Source organism: Lynx canadensis, chromosome A3, assembly GCF_007474595.2.
Source record: "Lynx canadensis isolate LIC74 chromosome A3, mLynCan4.pri.v2, whole genome shotgun sequence".
Classification (NCBI taxonomy): Eukaryota; Metazoa; Chordata; class Mammalia; order Carnivora; family Felidae; genus Lynx; species Lynx canadensis.
This window is the reverse complement of record NC_044305.1, coordinates 85,994,213-86,010,113: the sequence shown is the minus strand read 5'-3', so window position 1 is coordinate 86,010,113 and position 15,901 is coordinate 85,994,213. Positions and strand designations below refer to the sequence as shown.

Below are 15,901 nucleotides of genomic sequence, written 5' to 3'. Positions count from 1 at the left end.
TAAGTGTATTCTCTGTACATGATGGTTAACCTTTACTGTAAAGACTTGCCCTTTCCTAGATCTGCATGCCATATGTCGATGTTTATTTTTCACCACTATCCATTTTTCACCACTCTTCCATTTCACAGAACCCCTTCACAAAGCAAATATATTTTGGCATTTTTAACTGGCCTTTTGTCTCTAGTGGGACACTGTGGTTACTTTGTGAATTTGGATATTGAATATTCTCTAATTTCAGGCCCCCAACTTTAACTTTCCCTATTTTTTGGAAGCATACATCCTAAACAGATTCCTAGAGAATTGTACTATCACTACTTTTGTCAGGATATTTAGGCCTGATCATGATGTTCTTTTTAGAACAGTGAGAAGCCCTAATATTTGCAAATTCTGTTTATGCTGTGCTTTTGTTATACCTGAAGTTGAGCCTGGAGGCATAGTTTAAACATTATTTGAAGAATGTTGGCTCATTAAAATTTGTATCACTGCATTATTTATGAAAATGGCTTAATTCTGTCTTAATTTTGCACCAACAGACGAGGTAGCCCTCTCTTGATTGGTGTACGAAGTGAACATAAACTCTCTACTGATCACATTCCGATTCTCTACAGAACAGGTAAAAATTAATCTTACATAATGCCATGAGGAAACTGTATAAATTGAGTGCAGTAGATATAAAGAATTGTTTCCATTAAATTGAAATGAATGCCTCTTTGGTTAGATCCACACATATGTATATGTAGTTCTGTCTAGACATGAAAAGGATTTGTTGTTGTAATTTCTCTGACGAGTAGAATTTTTTTCTGTTGTATATCCTTAGCTAGGACTCAGATTGGATCAAAATTCACACGGTGGGGATCACAGGGAGAAAGAGGTGGGAAATGCACTCTGCATGGATGGGGAGGAATCTTACCCTCTTTTGTTCATTCTTTACTAATTCTTTGTTCTTGGAGTGAATGAATGTGCTGGGCCTCTAAAAATGTGCTTTTTTTAATGGGGAAACATATTTTGACATTTTTCTAATTTGCAGAGTATATTTTGTCTGTCTGCTTTTGGCATTTAGAAAACTGCTTTTAATAATTTGTTTCTTTAAAGTTTCTGAGATTGAAATTATAAAATTTATTTTTTTGTTTTAAGTTGAAATCATGTAAGATACATTATTATAAGTAAGTTGCTTACATTGAGAAAAGAGCATTGTGTGTTAGGCTATTGTAGATTGAATTCAGTGGTAGTTATTTGAATACTGTATCCTAACTTCTCATAAAATTATGTTTAAATGGTCTTTATTTTATGCATGACACTTTACTTTTAGATTTATATTCAACATCTTGATTGCTTTGAAATTGGAGTCTTTTTTATTGTTTATGTTTGAAGTTTATTATTTTTTTATAGGACTTTCAGCCATACAAACTATGGATCATTTTATTGATATAATTAGACCCCCAAAATGGCATGCTCTTTTCATTTACTTATTAAAAGCTTTCCATGTAAAAGATAGGGAGTGGTAAATTCGGAAAATTGAAACCCATATTATTAATGTATAATTCTTGGTTTCTTGAAAAAAAATAGCAAAGGACTCTAAACCTCTTCATCTTTAGATAGTGGCTGCTTTAGCTTTTTTATCTAAAGCAGAAAATTACTTCCTTAAATAGCCTTCGACCTTGAAATGGTAGGATTTCTTCTTACATTCTCCTCCCTCTCCTTCCCTTTTCAGAAGAAAAACTAGTTTACCAATGAGGGTATAGAATTTTGGATCCAGAGTTGCAGATTTCTGTTAATAATCCTGCTCCTGTATACATTACTTTTGTGTTATTATCTTGCACATTTTCTTAGACTGCTTTTAGAAATAACGGAAAAACATTGGCTAAGGTCTTAAGAAGTTAGACGAGAAACTTCTCATGAGACATTTTATTTAAGATCAGGCATTGTATTTTAGTGACCTTTATTTCTCTGGTTGCTAGTATGTAGATAACGTGTGGCTCAGCAACGTTTCATTTAAAGAGTTTAGCCTCTTATTGAAGAGGCTGTGTAAAGGGGAGAACACGGGATGGCTTGTAGGCTTTTGCTATTTTCTCCAGGTGTAATAACGGACAAAATAAAGGGGATGGTCATAATTGTGTGCCACTCAAATCAGATGAGATAATTGTACGGCAAAACATTTTATAGATTGTAACAGTTGTATAGGTATCAAGTGGTAAATGTTTTTTTCATTTAAATAGGCAATGCTATCTTAAATCCTTCTAAATAATATAATTAAATATGCCTTGTCACACAAAGAATGACATTTGGAGAAGGAGTATAGTGAAACTTGATACCTTTAGGGCATTTTATAACCAAAACTGGTTGTATTTATTTTGAAAATGTAGGTGCTGGGCTATCCTTCTGTGTGTTTTTTGATTCACTTTTTTTACACCAGTAAAATTCATTCTTTTTGATGTGCAGTTTCATGAGTTTTGTCAAGTGCCAATGGCTGTATAACCACCACAATCAAAGGATAGAGCAATCCTGTCCTCTGAAAGTTCCCTCCAGCTGTAGCTCAGTAGCCAGCCCTTCCTTGTTCCCATTCCCAGCCCTTGGCAAACACCAATCTGCTTTACCCTTTTGTAGCATTACTTTTTCTAGGATGTCACCTTACACGTATTTTTTAAAGTGTAATATCTTTTTGCTGTTGAATTTGGATGGAAAGGGCTGTTTTATTTTCATGTCTGAAACACACCAAATAAGCATGGATTGTGGAGAACTTTGGGTGTACATTTTTACAAAATTTTTTTTAAGTTTATTTTTTGAGAGAGAACACGAGTTGGGGAGAGGCAGAGAGAGAGGGAGAGAAAGAATCTCAAGCAGGCTCCATGCTGCCAGTGCAGAGCCTGATGTGGGGCTTGAACCCACGAAACCACAAGATCACGACCTGAGCCGAAACCAAGAGTTGGATGCTTAACTGACTGAACACCCAGGCGCTCCTGGATGTGCACTTCTAAGAATAATTATAAGCAAGTCTTTTATAGACATGCATTTTAGACGACAGACACAATATGAATTTTTGCAGGTATATTTATAGTGTCCTCTGGCCGTTGTGTCCGTAGGTTATAAGGTCTGGTATGTCCTGATCTCAGGTAAAGGTGCTTTTTTGTCTCTCTGACATTAATATAGATTTTAATTTATGTGATTTTTAAAAAATGTCTTTCTAATGTGTCAGACTTCACTTTGCTTTCCAGTTTTGACTTTAGTTGCGAATGGGCAAAAAGGAAAAAAAATTCATTCACGACTTGACATGTTAAGTAGAGATGCCATAATTCTAAAGTTCTAGATTTAAAAGGATATTATCGCAGGCAGCTAGTCTCTCCTTTGCTGTCCTGCCCACTGGTCCTTTTTAGTGTATTCAATAAACTTGTATCTCTTAAAAAAAAGTATATTATTATTGCAGAAGGATCGTATTTTATCCTGACTTACAAGAAATGTAAGAAAATCCAATTTTAAGAAAGAAGAGATTCTGGTTTTATAATATTTCCAGTCCTTAGCAGTAGGTGCTATATATGGTATACCATGGTTAGAGAGTTTTAAGTATCTTTGTTTTAAAATCAGAATTAGTGTAGACTGCAACCTGATTTGTTATGCTGACTTTTAAAACCTAGAGAAGTTTTGTTATCAGATAGTAAAAAATTAGTATGCCACTAGTCTTCACTTTATTTTTCATTACATAATTTTGACATTTTTAATGTAATTTTTATGATAAGTTTAGGTACACAAACTTATATGTATTCTGTCAAGTTATGTATAAGGTTAAATTAAGATTAGGCCTATATATACTTTTGATTTAAAAAAAAGAGTTAGTGATATTAGTGAATTATTTGCCTTTTACCTGGAAAAGAAATAGTTAAAACATTTGTAATGTAACACTTATCTGCCACGCTCTCTTTGATAGTTGCTATTTCACTCTACACTTTTTGTCTGTTCTTGTTGGCTTATTGCATGGAAATAAGGTGACCTACCTAGCATTTTTAAATTGCTGAAATTATTTTGTGTTGCTATGTTTTTTTGTTGATTTTGAAGAAAATTATGTGTATTTCTATATTGGCCATGATCTACATGTTTGCTGATTGTGTTACCTCTGTGCTCTAGGGAAGGACAAGAAAGGAAGCTGTAATCTCTCTCGTGTGGACAGCACAACTTGCCTTTTCCCTGTTGAAGAAAAAGCAGTGGAATATTACTTTGCATCTGATGCAAGGTGAACTTCCTTCCTTGATTCAGAGAATCTTAGCAAAACTTTTCATGTTATAGAAACCAGAAGTCATTTTGTATATATCTCATTATGCTGTGTAAGAGAATTTTGTCAATTAGGGAAATATAGGTGCCCTTTTTAGAAATGGGCGTCCTAAGAAAATTTTTTCTCTCAATTCAAAGCATGTAGGTCAGTTTTCCAAGAAAAGATAACAGTACTTGAGACTTGTTCTAGCATATTAACTGATATCTTGTATATTTTTCGTCTTCTTTTTGGAGCCTTAGCCAGGTCTTACAGGGAGGAGAGATTTTAGGTTGGAATTTAGAATAGAATGGGTTAGTGTCCCACCAGTTACAGTATAGTTGCTAAACCGCTGTAGTTTTAGTCCAATAAGGACACTCACCTTTTTAATTCAGAAGTAATACGGATTGTAATCACTTTTATAAAAGAAATAGTACTAGACTAAGACATTTTGAGTGAAAAATACTGTGGGATGCTTAGATGCATTTACAAACGGAATACTAATAGTGATGAGGATAAAGCAGAATTGTTCACATTGCCAACAAGTATTTGGAGTCATTTGTTGTGCCCTAAGGGGATCTAACGATGAGATAGGTCGCAGGTTAGATCATGCCGGGAATGCATTGTCTCAGTGGGGGAGCAGGCTTCACTGTTGCCTAATTTTTGCAGGTGGTTAGTTAGTGCTGGGATGCTTCATTGTTGTCATTAAGTAGGTTGGTCAGACTTGACAGTTATGGCTTAAACTAGAAATTGCAGAAGCTTATCCTTTTGTCGTTCGCTCAGACACTCATATTGAACACTGAGCAAAGCCATGTGGTAGGCTTAGGAGATAATGGTGAGTAAAAATAAAAATATACTTGTCCCATGGGTGCCTGGCTGGCTCATTCGGTGGAGCATTCGACTCCAGATCTCGGGTTTGTGAGTTTGAGTCCTATGTTGGGGGTGGAGATATTCAAAAAATAAAAGAAAATAAAAATAAATAAATAAAATAAAATAATCCTTAAACACACACACACACACACACACACACACACACACACACAACTTGTCCTTAAGGAGCTCTTTCTTATTGGAGGAGACAAATTTTAATCAGTCACACAAGTGTAGAATTCCACCTGTGACAAGAGCTACAGAATGCCTATACCAGGGTGACTTACACTCCTATGGGTAAATTTCTCTAAGGGAATGACACTTGAGAGATAAAAACATATTAGTAGTTGATTAGGTGAAGAGGTAGAGGAAAGAACATTCACTTTCTGTGAATTGATCAGTATGTGAGAACTCAGGATGGGTAGCAGTGTGGCTGGCATAGAGAGAGGAAGTTTGGTGGGAGTGGAGGCTGGAGAAGAAAGTGGGGTCATGCTTTGTGCTTTGTGGTTTTCTGAAGAGCCAAAGGGAAGCCATCAAGTGTTTTGTTGGGTGAGGGAGAAATCTTGGTTGGAGTTGCCTTTTGACATTCATTTTGGCAGAAATGGAAAACAGATGGAGGGAGATTAGAGGGCATGTGGTTGGATAAGTTAGCAGGTTCCTATGGTGGTCTAGCCAAGAGCTGATGGTAGCTTGAACTGGTTTGTGGTGGTGGACATAGAAGCTTTGAAAAATATTTAGGAGTTAAAATTGGAGGATTTGGTGATAGAATGAGGAAGAAATAGCCATGCTTTCTGATCTGATCTAATTTAATTTGGTTTAGGGTGTTGCACAGAGATCCTTTTATTCATTGTCCCTAGTTAACTGCCCACTGCCCTGTAGGGAATGGCCTTGGTAACCAGAAAGTTAACAGAGATACTCCAGGATGATAGGTTTGTATTTTAACCATGGTTTCTGTGTCTTGATGATAGTTTTATTTGTAATAATCATCCTTGATTGTTGATTGTATTATCTCCTTGAACATTTTATAGTGCTGTCATAGAACATACCAATCGCGTCATCTTTCTTGAAGATGATGATGTTGCAGCGGTGGTGGACGGCCGTCTTTCTATCCATCGAATTAAACGAACTGCAGGAGATCACCCTGGACGAGCTGTGCAAACCCTCCAGATGGAACTCCAGCAGATCATGAAGGGTGAAAGTTTTTGTCGTGTTATAGCTTGGTGTTCTTAATGGGAAGGAGACACGGTGTTGACTGAAACCTTCCACATGATGAGTGAGGGGATAACACCAGGGAAAGGGATGTTTCTTTGGAAAATTATCTGCTGGTCTTAAAGTAGTTGTCCTTCAAACTAATTCATGGTTTGTTGTTTTTGATGTTAAAAACACGGATTGGTCATTGAAATGGTTCTTGATATTTTTAAGATACTTCATAAGCATAGTTTGTGTTCTGTTCTTTATTCCTCTCTTATTCTCTCTGTGCTTCAGTTTTCTCTTTTACAGAAGGAGGAAAATAGGACCTACCTTGTTAAGGTTGTTTTGAGGATTAGTTTATGTAAAGCCTTCAGAACAGTGCCTGACATGCTTAGTGAGCCCTACGTACTGTTTGCTCCTGTTAACTGTTAATGATTATTGCCATCGTGGTTTTTATTCTCCTCCTTTGTCATGGGGTCGAGGTGGGATAAATGCTAACGTTTATTGCATAACTGCTATATGTCAGGTCTTTCCTATATTAATCCACATGACAATGCTGTGAAGTAGTTGCTGTTCTTACTATGAAGAATTTCTCCAGAGCCATTTATGTGGTAAAGGATAGAACCATGATTTAAACCTAGATCTGACTCTAAAACTTAAGCTTCCCACTCCCTGTTTTGCTCTCACTGCATATTTTAGGTATGAAGTTAATAAAGTGAGTTTTCCTCCTTACTTGCTTATTTTTCTTCACATAGGGTAAAATGTCATATGTGAATATTGTACTCTAATGCATGAGCCCTCTTTTCATTTACTAAGATGATGTTACAGGAGGCAGACTTTTAGTTGTGTACAAATTTGTTATTTTAATGATGTAATTTATATTACGTTAGGCAACTTCAGTTCATTTATGCAGAAGGAAATTTTTGAGCAGCCAGAGTCCGTCGTAAACACGATGAGAGGAAGAGTCAACTTTGACGACTATACTGGTAACTACATGCGAGTTATTATTTCGGGGTCTTCTGTGGGGCTTGACATTGGCAGCCTGAAAGTTCATTGTCCTTTATAGCTTTATAGAAAACTGTGACTACAGCCATCAGTGGAGTCCAATCATCCTTCAAAAGTCCTTCAGTGTATTATTCCACTGATAGGAGATATACCTAGAATAGTCAGATTCATAGAGACAGGTGGTAGATTAGTGGTTACCAGGGGCAGGGAGAGTGGACAAAGAGGGAGTTATTATTTAATGCGTACAGAGTTCCAGTTTGGGAAGATGAAAAAGTTCTGGAGATGGATGGCGGTGATGGTTGCACAACAGTGTGAATGTGCTTAATGCCTCTAAACTGAATCCTTAAAAAATGTTAAAATGTTAAATTTATGTTCTGTGTGTTTTACCACAATAAAACAGGGGAGATAATAACTAATGGTTGCCAGAGGCTGAAGGGAGGGGGTGGAGAATGACTGCTAATGGGGATGGGGTTTGGGGCAGGTGATGAAATGTTCTAAAATTAGGTAGTGGTGATGGTTGCACAACTGGGAATATACTAAAACCCACTATTTGTACACTTTAAAAGGGAGATGTTATGGTATGTGACATCTCAATAAGGTGGTTATAAAAAATGTAAAAACAAATGGCTGGAAAGTCACATTTGAAAGTTGTCAGTTAAAAGAGTATTAGGGTGATTTTCCTGGGGCGGGGGGAGTCCTCTAGTGTATAATTAAAAACATTGAACTTCCTTCCACTTCAGAAAACCTTTAATGGGCACTTGCTATATACCAAGGACTGTTCTGGGCACTGGTTCTCCTCTCATTGGGAAGCTTACATGTATGTGCTCAGCCTAGATTTTCTCTTACCAGTTTCTAGATGAGTGAAGGTGTGAACTTCCTCACAGGTTTTCCGGGTGTCTGCTTAATGCCTTTTGAGAAAACCTGTACCTTCCTGCCTGTTTAAGATAGAGCTGAGAGTGCCACTCTGGTCGTATTTCTGGACACTCTGTCTGGACCTTGTGTCACACGAGTGTGCACACCTTGCATAGATGAGTTTGAGATGGACTCTCTGTGGTCAGAAGATAAACTATTTATTGTGAAATCACATTTTTGGAACACCGCTCATTCATCATGACAGTTTAGTAAACAGTTTAACAAGCCAACTGGGCTAAGCTTCTTAGCATTAATTAGTTTTTGAGAAATAATAGCTAGTGTGCAAAAGATCTGTTACCAAATCCGTGTGTCATATGGAGGGTATTAAGTGTCTTCTTTTTTTTTTAATTTTTATTTTTTAACGTTTATTTATTTTAGAGACAGAGCATGAATGGGGGAGGGGCAGAGAGAGAGGGAGACACAGAATCGGAAGCAGGCTCCAGGCTCTGAGCCATCAGCCCAGAGCCCGACGCGGGGCTCGAACTCACAGACCGTGAGATCGTGACCTGAGCTGAAGTCGGACGCTTAACCGACTGAGCCACCCAGGCGCCCCTTAAGTGTCTTCTTTATGCTGTGTCCTGTTAATTGATTGAATTCTCTGAGTAAATGCTGTCTCTGTATTTTTTTATTTTTTTATTTTTTCTGGGCAGCATCAGACTTTCTCAACAGGAGAGATTTGTTGAAGCTGAATTATAAACTCAACATCTGTGTTCAGGACACCATGCTGAACATAACAGGGACTATAGGGAAATTATTTCTAATATGGTCTCCTCTTCGAGGTTTTTATAAATCTAGAAGCGGAGTGAATATATAAGTATTTAAAGAAAGGTAAATATGATACCTGGCATTAGAAACAAAGTTTAATGTTGAATTAGGAGTAGAGAATGAATCAGTCTGTGGCTAGGGGCTTTGGGGCCAGGGAAGGCCTCATGAAACAGGCAGGCATGAGTTTGAAAGATCTGAAAGGTTTAAATAGGTGGAGATGACGTGGGAGCCTTGCAGTTGGAAAGAACAGGATTAGCTGAAGGGGAGATAGTGGAAAACCATCAGCAAGCTGTTGGCGGAATAACGTGTAGTCCAGTTGTCCACATCTAACACTTGAAGCAGAGTAAGGAACATTAAGTCTGGGAAAGAAGGTGGGAGGAGCTGCCAAGGGGGGCCTGGAATGCTCTAAAGTGGGAGGTGCAGGGGGACCGCCTCGTGTAGAAGTTGTAGAGCTAGCAGGAGGCTTAGAAACCAGGGTGATAGAGCTTCACTGGATTGAACTGGGTACCAGTCTGCAGTGTGCACTGGAGGGACGAGAGGCCGAAAAGCAGTCACCAGTTCAGGTGTTGTTCCATCCAGGGTGAAGCGAGGGGAAGGAGAGGGGAGAAACGGGAGCTGCGTCTGCCAGTGTGGGGCTGTTAAAGGTGGTTGCACTGGAAGGACTGGGAGCGTCGCAGTAAGGACCACCTTATGGTATTTATGGAAGGAAGATCGGGGGAAAGATTTAATTCATAAAGGAAGACAGTGAGATAAACTTTGAGAAGTTCATGATTTTATTTATTTATTTTTTAACGTTTATTTATTTATTTATTTATTTATTTTAATTTTTTTTCAATGTTTATTTTTGGGACAGAGAGAGACAGAGCATGAACGGGGGAGGGGCAGAGAGAGAGGGAGACACAGAATCGGAAGCAGGCTTCAGGCTCTGAGCCTTCAGCCCAGAGCCCGACGCGGGGCTCGAACTCACGGACCGCGAGATCGTGACCCGGGCTGAAGTCGGACGCTTAACCGACTGAGCCACCCAGGCGCCCCTGAGAAGTTCATGATTTTAAAAAGCACTCTTCTCAATGTTATGTTCCTCATAAAAGTTCTGTAATACAAACAGGATAGCTGTTAACTTTTTTTTTTTATTAAGGCAAGGAAATTGAGGCTCTGTCAGTTTGAGTGTCTTGCCAAAGGTCACATTGCTGGTCCCTTTTGGAGCCGGACTAGGATTCGGTGTCCAGTGGTGATCTTGAAATGCTCCATCCCTGCTCCGATCCTCCGGGCACTCTTACTGCTTCTAGTAGCATGGCCTACGTTATCAGAATTAGGCTTCTCTCGAAAGCATCATCCATTCAGACCTTGGATGACTCCTTCCAGAACTACCTCAAACCTCCGTCAGCCAGCAGGGAATTTGCTAGTTTTTAGGGAACGAGTTGTCAGGCAGCTGATCTTACCATCTTATTTCCCTGTCATTGGTCATCTGGAATACAAGTCTCCCTGGTAGTCTTTCTGCTTTTATACTGAGTCATCTTCACACTGTTGCCGTTGGATGACCTGAACACAACCTCTTGATATTGTCTGCTTTCTTCCCAGACCTTTCCGATACATGCCGAGGTCTGTGGAAGAATTTTGCAGGCAGAGGTGCACGAACCTTTGTCTAGTGCAGAAGCCACGAGGAGGCCAGTCTGGCTGCAGCGGCCAGGGTAGGAGGGAAAGTACTAGGAGATGAGGTCAGAGTTAAGCAGGAGACGGGACATGTGGGCACTTGAAGCCATAATAAGGAGTTTAGATTTTATTCCAAGTTACTTGGGAAGCTGCTGAAGCTTTTTGTGGTTTTATTTTATTTTCCAATTTTCTGATTTTTTTTTTAAATGGAGAAATATAATACACCCTCTCAGTACTGAAATTTAAAAAGGAAAACATAAAGTTATTCAGAGAAATAAAAAGCAAAACCTATGCCTTGGTTTTACATTATGTCCAAGTAGGGTAGAAAAAAGTGTGCAGAAAAAAATGTCAGACACAGAGGATGCTGCCCGGTGGTGTGCAGGTCTGTCTTCTCAGCCATCCCCTGAACTGCCCTGAACTCTGGTAGCCACAGTATCTTGGGTAGCAAATTCACTTGGGGGGTGCTCAGGAAATATTAGTTGAATAATGGAATGGACGTTGAATGAAAATTTCTCATAGGTAGAAAAGTAGCTTTTTGTTGAAGTATTTCTAACACAAGAAGCCCTTAGAAGAACACATAAATAGCTATAGGACAGAAAGAGGACAGACTCATTGGAAGGTTTTGAGATCACTTTATGGTTTTAAAGAATCACTCTACAAGGTGGTTTTATTCTGTGTGTGGAGAACAGGCTCTGGGAGGTGGGGATAGAAGAGAGAGTAGTTAGGAAAGCGTTGCTCTTGTCTGGGGCAGAGATGTTAGACCACATGATGGTATTAGAGTCTCCTTTTGAAGGTGTGCTCACAGGACCTGCTGGGGATGGATGTGAGGATGGATAGGGGCAGTCGAGGGGCACTGCCATTGGGTGCTTGGGGGTGGCATTTACTGAGATGGGAAGGACTGAAAGGGGAGGGTTTTATATTGTGTTTAGTGCACTGTTCTGGGTGGGAGCACTGTTTGTGTGGGAAACTAATGTAACTGTTTTCCCAGGTAGCTTAAAGAGATATAAGTAGATATAATAAAATTAACCATTTTTGGTGTATAATTCTGAGTTTTGACAAACTTCCACAACATGATCGTAACCATAACCTCTACAGCCATCAAGATGAAGCATGGTTCCATCACCCTAGAAACCTTCTCATGCCCCTTTGTGGCCAGCTCCTTCCCCACCCCAGCCATCACCATCTAGCGATCTCATCTGTGTCCTGTGGTTTTTGCCTTTGAGAGAAATTTTAATCTGAAGAGAGGAATGGAAAAATGACCAAACAGGGTAGAGTGTGATAAAACCAGAAGTGTGTGGGATCCCGGAGGGGTGAGGTTAGTTATAAGTTTGGGGGAGACAGTTAAGTTGTGACCTATTTAATTTCATTTTAAAAACCATACAGAACTGTGCTTCCCAAGAGGCGTGGAAATTCTTTAAAATGGTAGTGTTGTTCCCAGATTGGCTGTGGACACGCATGAAAAGTGATTACCTATTTCAATATGGTTCTTTCCTAAATAATTATATACACAAACTTTTATTTCAGTGAATTTGGGCGGTTTGAAGGATCACATTAAGGAGATCCAGAGGTGTCGGCGTTTGATTCTTATTGCTTGTGGGACAAGTTATCATGCTGGTGTAGCAGTAAGTGGATTCTTAAGATTTTCACTGTTTGATGTTGGATATTAAAAGGTATCTGTAACACACCATGTAAAATTATGCTTTGTTATATTACGTTGTCAAGACCAAAATCAGGAGGCATTCGGGGCAGAAATGTTAACAGCTGCTTGGAATTATTTATCAACGGAAGATTCGCTTTAGAAAGGTCCTTAGATATCCAGGTAGACCACCTGCAGTGACTTCATGGAAGGCCAAGGGTCGGAAAGGTTTTCTGTAAGAAAAACTTCTGTAGGAGCAGTCGTTAGGTTTTGCTTATTATTATTTTCTTGACTCAGACAGATGGCTGGTAATGTGTTGAGCCTCAACAGGATCTTACTTGGTAGGCACATTTCTGCAAACAAAGAAAGTCTTCTTTTTGTCAGACTTTGTTCTTTAATTACTTTGGAAGGTAAATTTTTAAAAAATTTTACTTAGAAAATGCATTCCAGTTCTATTCAGAAATAATTGACATACATCATTGTATAAGTTCAAGATGTATAGCATGATGGTTCGACTTAGGTATATTTTGAAATGATTACCACGGAAGGTTCAGTTAACATCCATCTTCTCATAGAGATACCATAAGAAAAGAATATAGAAAGAGATTTTTCTCTGTGCTGAGAACTCTTAGGATTTACTCTCTTAACAGCTTTCCTGTATATCCTGTACAGCAGTGTTTCTTGTAGTCATCATGTTGTACATTACATCATTAGTGCTTTTTTTTGCCAGTACAAAACTGGCAGTTTGTACCTTTTACCATCTTCTTCCAGTTCCCCCTCTCTGCACCCCTACCTCTGGTAACCACAGGTCTGATCCTTTTTTTTTTTTTTTAATGAATTTATTTTTATTATTCGTTTTCTTATTTATTTTAGATTCCACATATAAGTAAATCATACAGTATTTGTTTTTCTTTGTGATACTTATTTCACTTAGCATAATGCCTGCAGGGTGCATCCATGTTGTCACAAGTGGTAGGATTTCCTCGTTTTTCATAGCTGAATAGTATTGCTGTTTGTGTGTTTGTGTGTGTGTGTGTATGTGTGTGTATCACAACTTCTTTATCCATTCAATAATTGATGGACACTTAGGTTGTTTCCATGTCTTGGCTTTTGTAAATAATGTTGCTGTGAACAGGGGGGGTGCAGATATCCTTTCAAGTTAATGTTTTCCTTACCTTTGGATATATTCCCAGAAGTAGAATTACTGGATCATATGGTAGTTCTATTTTTCCCTCTTTGAGGATCGTCCATAGTGTTTTCCATGGTGGCTGTACCAGTTTACAATCCCACCAACAATGCACAAGGGGGAAAATGTCTGTTCAGGTCCTTTGCCCGTTTTTTAATTGGGTTATTTAATTTTTTTGCAGTTGAGTTTTATGAGTTCTTTATATATTTTAGATATTAGTCCCTTTCATATACCTGGTTTGCAAATATTTTTTTCTCATTCTGTAGTATACTTTTCACTTTGTTGATGGTTTCTTTTGCCATGCAGAAGCTTTTTGGTTGGATATAATCCCACTTGTTTACTTTTTAACTAGCTTTTTGTGGTTTAGGTGTCATATCCAAGAAATCATCACCAAGACTCATGTCAAGGAACTTTTTTCCTGTGTTTTTTTCTTGGAAGTTCATGGTTTCAGGCCTTACGTTTAATCTTTAATTCATTTTGAGTTAATTTTTGGGAAGCTGAAATTCTGCATCCAAGATGTGTGTTGGTTGTCCATGCAGAAGCATAGGAATATAATGGTCTTTTAGTCCAGTAAATCAGATCCATGTGTAGTTTTCTTATGAAGAGACCATTTATAATACTGTTGATGTCTTATCATGCTGTTGATGTCAACTAGTATAGAAGACCCTTACTCAGTTTCTGCTTCTAGGATTGATTGCAAAGTTTATGACGTAGTAGTTTTTTATTTGCTGGGGCGTAAGTATTTATATCTGTATTTGTGGGAGCCAGTCATTTAACTAGTGATAGAAATTAGATGATTGTCTAGCCCTTGCATCTCAGTTCTCTTATCCACCCACTCCCAAATCACATGGTCTAAAAAAAGGAAAGTCTAGGCAGTATTCAAGGGGAGAGTCCTAAGAAAGTATTTGTTTGATCATGGAAATAAAAGAATGAGTTAAAGACATGAGTGTAAATGAAGGGCTTGGGCAGTTCAGTCGTGGCTTAGATCTATTGTTATTGAGTAAGCCCTTTATTCAGAAGTAAAAAAATTTGATTAAATGTTTTCATCTAATGCTAGACGTGAATTTTAGGGCAGAAATTTTATGCTATGTTAGAATTCTCTAATTATGAAATTTGAAAAAATGTAAGGCTTGTTTTGTTTTGTTTTTTGATAGATACTGAAACTACTGTAGTTAACAAACATTAGAAGTCCCTTTGTGGTTTGTCATACAAAATAGTGTCATTAATTCTGTTCTATCTAGTTTTTTGGTTTTGTGTGGTTTTTGGTGGAGTCTAAAATGAATGACACATACGCAGAGCTGCTTTTTTATGTATGTAATGTGTATCCTGAACAATAACAATCAACTAAAATCATTCTAAGTATAGTTTGCTTTTCAAAATGTTAATTGTCACTGGGTTTTTACAGTGACATGCGGTCAGTGGAATTTATAACAGTAAATTAGTCTCTTAGGATGAAAATACGTCATTCTGTCTATTTATAAAGAGTTGCTTCCACTGAAAGAAAAAGACATGTATTAGCACAGATATATATATCTTGAGATTACTTTTGTGGGATATATTTTAAAATATCTGGTAAGTTGCCAGATTTGTATCTTTCTCTTTTTATTTTGAAGAATATAATTCCAATATAAATATTATATTGTGAGGGGGAGGTTTGATTTCTATTTGAGGGAAAACATTTAGCATTTAGGGTCAGTAACTTTGTGTATAATTAGTAAGTAAAATACATCAATGGAAAAGGTTAGTTAAAAATAAGATTTTATCTTTGAAGACTTTCTGTATGTGATATTATAACATTGTTAAAAAGTGCCAAACCAAAGATAGAACAAAACTATTTAGTTTACTTTTTTTTTAAGTTTATTTCTTTCTTTCTGAGAAAGAGCAAGTGGGTGCTTGCGAGCAGGGGCAGAGAGATAATCCCAAGCAGGCAGAGCTCGTACCCCTTAGTCTGCCCTTGTGGAAAAGAAAGTTAAAGGGCTGAGGCACCCTGGTGGTTCAGTAGGTGAGGTGGTAGTGAGGTGTTTGATAGTCTATTTTTGATTTCGGCTCATGTCATGATTATGAGATTGAGCCCCACGTCTGGGCTCTGCACTGACAGTGTGGAGCCTGCTTAAGATTGTCTCTCTCCCACTTCTTCTGCCCCTCCCCTGCTCATGCTCTCTCTCTCTCTCTCAAAAAAAAAAAAAAAAAAAAATTAAAGGGCTATGAAGTGAGGAAACCTTTACAGTTGTTTCACTACTGTGAAGGAGAAATGCACTGGTGGGGCAAGAGATGGGGGAGGGGGTGCTTGCGTAAAGAAGCAGGTGGTCTCCGCAACAACGAAATGTATGCATCTGTAGGGCCTAAAAATTTTGCTGCCTAAAAGTTTATTTTTGTCTGTTGTTTTACATTTTCTGATGATGAGAGTAAAAGGAATTGAATTAGAGTAGAAATTAGCTATACATTAACT

At 38.1% G+C, this 15,901-nt stretch overlaps 1 protein-coding gene across 2 annotated transcripts in view; it reads left to right on the top strand.

The window, feature by feature from the left end:
- GFPT1 (glutamine--fructose-6-phosphate transaminase 1) overlaps positions 1-15,901 on the top strand; it is a 53,430-nt gene that overhangs the window by 24,143 nt on the left and 13,386 nt on the right. The window contains exons 8-13 of one of the 2 annotated variants that reach the window (XM_030310749.1): positions 534-613; positions 818-871; positions 4,117-4,222; positions 6,136-6,299; positions 7,189-7,284; positions 12,155-12,252. In XM_030310749.1, the coding sequence (XP_030166609.1) occupies positions 534-613; positions 818-871; positions 4,117-4,222; positions 6,136-6,299; positions 7,189-7,284; positions 12,155-12,252 (598 nt within the window). The remainder of the gene's footprint in view (positions 1-533; positions 614-817; positions 872-4,116; positions 4,223-6,135; positions 6,300-7,188; positions 7,285-12,154; positions 12,253-15,901) is intronic. The other variant, XM_032592656.1, reaches the window with a different exon arrangement.